This window comes from Calidris pugnax, unplaced genomic scaffold, assembly GCF_001431845.1.
Source record: "Calidris pugnax isolate Ruff unplaced genomic scaffold, ASM143184v1 scaffold219, whole genome shotgun sequence".
Lineage (NCBI taxonomy): Eukaryota > Metazoa > Chordata > Aves > Charadriiformes > Scolopacidae > Calidris > Calidris pugnax.
In genome coordinates, this window is record NW_015094507.1 from 168,984 (window position 1) to 173,665 (window position 4,682).

The 4,682-nt window shown below is 44.0% G+C and overlaps 1 protein-coding gene across 1 annotated transcript in view; it reads left to right on the top strand.

Moving 5' to 3' along the window:
• Positions 1-254: 254 nt before the first annotated feature.
• The window catches only part of LOC106901565, a 12,717-nt gene continuing 8,289 nt past the window's right edge, over positions 255-4,682 (top strand). Inside the window, exons 1-3 of the mRNA XM_014964412.1 lie at positions 255-492; positions 3,065-3,128; positions 4,434-4,630. Coding sequence (XP_014819898.1) covers positions 255-492; positions 3,065-3,128; positions 4,434-4,630 — 499 coding nt within the window. The remainder of the gene's footprint in view (positions 493-3,064; positions 3,129-4,433; positions 4,631-4,682) is intronic.

Below are 4,682 nucleotides of genomic sequence, written 5' to 3' on the forward strand. Positions count from 1 at the left end.
TCACCATCCGCCTTGCACTAAATCACTGCAAACTCTCTATTCCTGCCCTGCCTCCCCGCTCCCTGCATATATCTGGTCTCTGTAGAATATAGGCAGAGACACAAGTAGCATAAACATGCTATTGAGCCAGGCAGCTGCCTGCAACCGTCCTTCTGCAAGTATTTGTGTGCTGATATGCCAGAGGAAACAGAAGGTACTCACCCCTCTTCCACGGAGCGGCAAGTGCACTCAGGCAGGCAGGTACTGGCGAGCAGATGGATGATGATCGTGCTTCAGTTTACTCCTGCTACACCCTCTTCTGGAAACTTGCTGGTCTGCCCACACATCAGAATGCAAATTTATTAGATTACATGGCAAAGAAACTGGCCTCACAATCACAAAACACCCACCCCAGAAATGCCCAGTGTGACCGAGGCCCTTCAGACACCAGCGTCCTGTTGATACTGACAACTCCCAAACTGGCCTGCTCACTCCCACCTGGGATTTTAAAAGGTACCGTTTTATACTCTTGTTTTTTAAAAACTTGGGCCATAACTAGGCCAGGAACAGTTGTGAAATAGTCTGCAGTTCAGGTAATGCAGCTGCAGACTGACTCGCTCTTGAAATGGTTTAAAATGTGACATTGCACAAGTTTAGACAAACAAATTTTAAACGCAAGCTACAGACTGACCAGAGGTAACACTAAATTTCTGAGTTTAGTTTTAACACAGGGTAGCTGTGTTAAAACAGTAGCTCACTGACTTAACTTCAGTGAAGTCGGCAACAGTTTAGCATTTTCAGTGTGGTTGCCGAATATCTAGAGGTTTAAGATAGAGACTGACAGAACAAAAGGGAATGTTCTCTGTGTTTGGATGTACTGGCTTTCCATTAATTGCTAGAAAGGGCTTATGGTGGACATCTGATAAAAGTGTCTACTTAGAAAGGCTGAGCTACTTAATGAAGTATCTCTGCTGCTCTCATTAAGACTCGCATTAAAAGGCCAAAAAGAGCGATTAGTGTCAGAATAAACTGGACTTGCAGACAAAGCAATTCTGTTGCTTTGTTTTCTCCCTTAGGATGACTCTAGATGCCTATTACAACCACCTTTTGCTTTTGGCCTGATTTTATCATCTGTATTTTTATTCTACCAATGATTCACTAACCCTTTTGTTACAAGTAGCTTCTAGCATCTTTCTTTGTATTCACACCAGATTCAGAACAGAAGAATCTAGGCTATTTTTTTTTTTTATTTATCCTGTCTTCTATATAAGCATCTCCAAAGGCATTTTAAGTGGCATTGTTTCTGGGTGTTGGAGTTGTCACAGCTGGTCTGCACTGTTGGCTGTGGTGCTTTGGTGCTTTGCATGACCCAGGCTATAAGTAGAATGTTTCCAGTGAGGTCAAGGCTACAGGATTTGGCCTCCATGTCTGCTCTGCAAAGAACATTGACTCCGCAGGAGTCAATATATAGTATGTACAATGGATGAGATACATCATAATGAAGGAATAATTATGTTAAAGATGCCTGTCACTGACTATTTTGGAGAAAATATTCAGAATTGTTTTCTGTTGTTTTTGGAACGATAGAGAAAAATCAATAGTCATTCATAGGCCTCTCAAAGGAAATGGCTTCCATTAAGTACTGAATGGCAGTATAGCTCTTCTTGCATAGATTTTTTTTACAGATATCCATATATAAAGTCATAAAGTATTTTCAGAGTGGCACCAACATAAACCAGTTGAATTATATGAGCTGTATCTCAATCAGATTTTGGCTAGGATAAATACAAATCTTTAACTCCTCACTCTCTGCTCTTGAAAACCAACCAAGCAACTCAGCCATTTTAAGCAGAAAATGAACGCTTATATATCTAGTAAACGTCAAGAAATTCCAAGACCTATGGTACTCAGTATAGAACCTCAAGTTAACTGAATGAAAGTACACATCTGTAGTAGTTTGGAGCCAGTAGCAAATCTATAACAAACGTAAACCACAAGAAGGAGACAGAGAGCCATGCTGCATGGTCAGAAGTGCTCCGAGTCCAACCTGTACTGCATTAGTGTTGTACGTGGTTACAATCTTCTACAGAGTTGGTTGAATCTGAACATTGATCAGCATGTGTTGCATTTTCCTTTGATCTTGTAATTGAAACAAAATATTGGGTTTAGGAAATAAGACTCTGGCAGAAACTTCCTACCTAACGTTTTGTAAATCAATTAGTCTATCGATCAGCTGATCAGCTTCCTTCTCTGTATTTGCCAACCTGTGTTATGTGAATACTGAGGTAAGAATGAAATAAACATATGTCAAGTGTTCTGAGGTCCTTGTAGACACTTGGCACACTGGAAGTGCAAAGTATTGTTTCATTTAGGAGTTCAGGTCTTGCTATTTCTCTGCTACCCTTCAAACTGTTGAATTTCTGAATTTTTTGAAATAAACAAGCCAAAACCAAAAAACCTCTCCTAAATTCCCTTTTACCTACAGTGCATAGTTCTGCAGTTGTACTAGTAAAAATTAACAAGATAATATAATTAAGCCTGTGTTTTCTGAAAATAAGAAATGTTTATAAAAATGCTGTGAAACATTATTGTATTACACTAAAATATTAGCAGAAAGTAGGGATACCATTCCCTACCCCGGCGGTTCTACTATGTCTATGCGCCCCACATACAGCTGGAAGGCTCTTAAAGAACCCTGTGTTTCCTGCTTTCCTAAATACTCTGTTATAAAAAACCCCATTTATATTGCTTTTGCAGCCATTTTTGGTTGAAACTGAAAACCTAAACCTCTAAATCTCCTGGAGGAAAAGGAGATGACAAAATGTAAACAAGTAACTACTCCATCTGAAGATCTTCAGATATGCTTCCAACTGGGAGTATGGAGAAAGACTCTCATTTGCAGTTCATACTGATTTAATTAAAATAGACATAGTATAGCACTTAGATGTAAACCAACTTATAAGGAAGCTCACTTTTGCATTTTTTTAAATTGCACTGAAGGCACAGAGAAGTGCACTGAAGCCAGATAAGACCCCAAACTTCTAGTCCTGTTCCCCTTAAGAATACACTCTTCCACTTTCCCCAGCCTTGACCTCAACCTTCTTCAGACTGGACCTGGTTTTCTCATTCTCCAGAAACCCTGATGGTGAGTAAGCTAGCTCAGCACATTCCCTACAGGCAACCAGCCATGACTTAATCAGCCACATACTCTCCTGTGTAACTTATAGTTGAGAACAGGCCCCCTTCCACCACACTGACGGATTCCAGTGATCCTATCTTAATCTGCCTTGGAGGGAATAGGCTGCAGACTTTAGTTACAATAAGCTTCAGATGAGATTGTGAACAGAACGGAGGCAAAAAAGGTCTCTGGCTAGTAATGCAAATACTTTTGATGCGGATAGTGACTTCTGTTTTACTATTTATCAGAATGTAAATCTGTAAAATGCGGATCATATCTTTGGAGCCACAGATGTGTTTGTACAACCTTCCAGACAGCAAACTCCTGCTGTGGAGAAGTATTAATCCACTGCATTTTGAACCCAGATTTATTTGCTGAAAATCTTCAGGAGAAACACAGTGGAAATTACAAACAGTAACGACATTAGAAACCAACCCTCATTCGAGGACGTGGTGAAGATGTGTAACGTCAGACATAAGAGAATGGATTTTCTCCCTTTTTCCAGGAAGCAACTGAAAGTGTTCGGAAACACTTTGGGAACACATTCACCTCCTCCACCTAAATGGGCTCGCTGCCGAAAAGCCTGTTTTCTGCCCCAAAAGAGTGGCCCCTTCTTGTTGTTATGGATGGAAGCTGCTGTCATCACTGTACCTGGCACGTCACAGAATCACACAGAATCACATGGGGTTGGAAGGGACCTCTGGAGATCATCTGGTCCAGCCCCCTGCCAGAGCAGGTCCACTCAGAGCAGGTTGCACAGGAACTTGTCCAGGTGGGTTTGAATGTCTCCAGAGAAGGAGACTCCACCACCTCCCCAGGCAGCCTGTTCCAGTGCTCTGCCACCCTCACAGTAAAGAAGTTCCTCCTCATGTTTAGGTGGAACTTCTTGTATTCAAGTTTGTGCCCATTTCCTCTTGTCCTATCCCTGGGCACCACTGAAAAAAGACCGGCCTCATCCTCCTGACACCCACCCTTGAAGTATTGATAAGCATTGATCAGATCCTCCCTTAGCCTTCTCCAGACTAAAAAGACTCAAGCCCTCAGCCTCTCCTTGTAAGGGAGATGCTCCAGGCCCCTCAGCATCTTTGTAGCCCTCTACTGTACCATCCCCAGCAGCTCCCTGTCCTTCTGGAACTGGGGGGGCCCAGAACTGGACCCAGTGCTCCAGATGGGGCCTCCCCAGGGCAGAGCAGAGGGGCAGGATGGCCTCCCTCCACCCGCAGGTAACACTCTTCTTGATGCCCCCCAGGATGCCATTGGCCTTCTTGGCCACAAGGGCACATTGTCGGCTCACGGTCATCCTATTGTCACCGGTACCAAGGGGTCCCCAGACGCTGTTACCCGCCGGGAGGCGACAAGCTCCGCCCACCCAGGTCACACGTGTGCGGCCACGCCCGCCCAACCGTCCTGACGTCACCGCTGCGCGCCGCAGGAGGCCCCGCCCCCTCGTCGCTTTTCCCCGGCCGCCCGGAGGTAAGAGCGGCTCCTCCCGTCTCTCCCCGTGTCCTCATCCCACGCGTGGGGG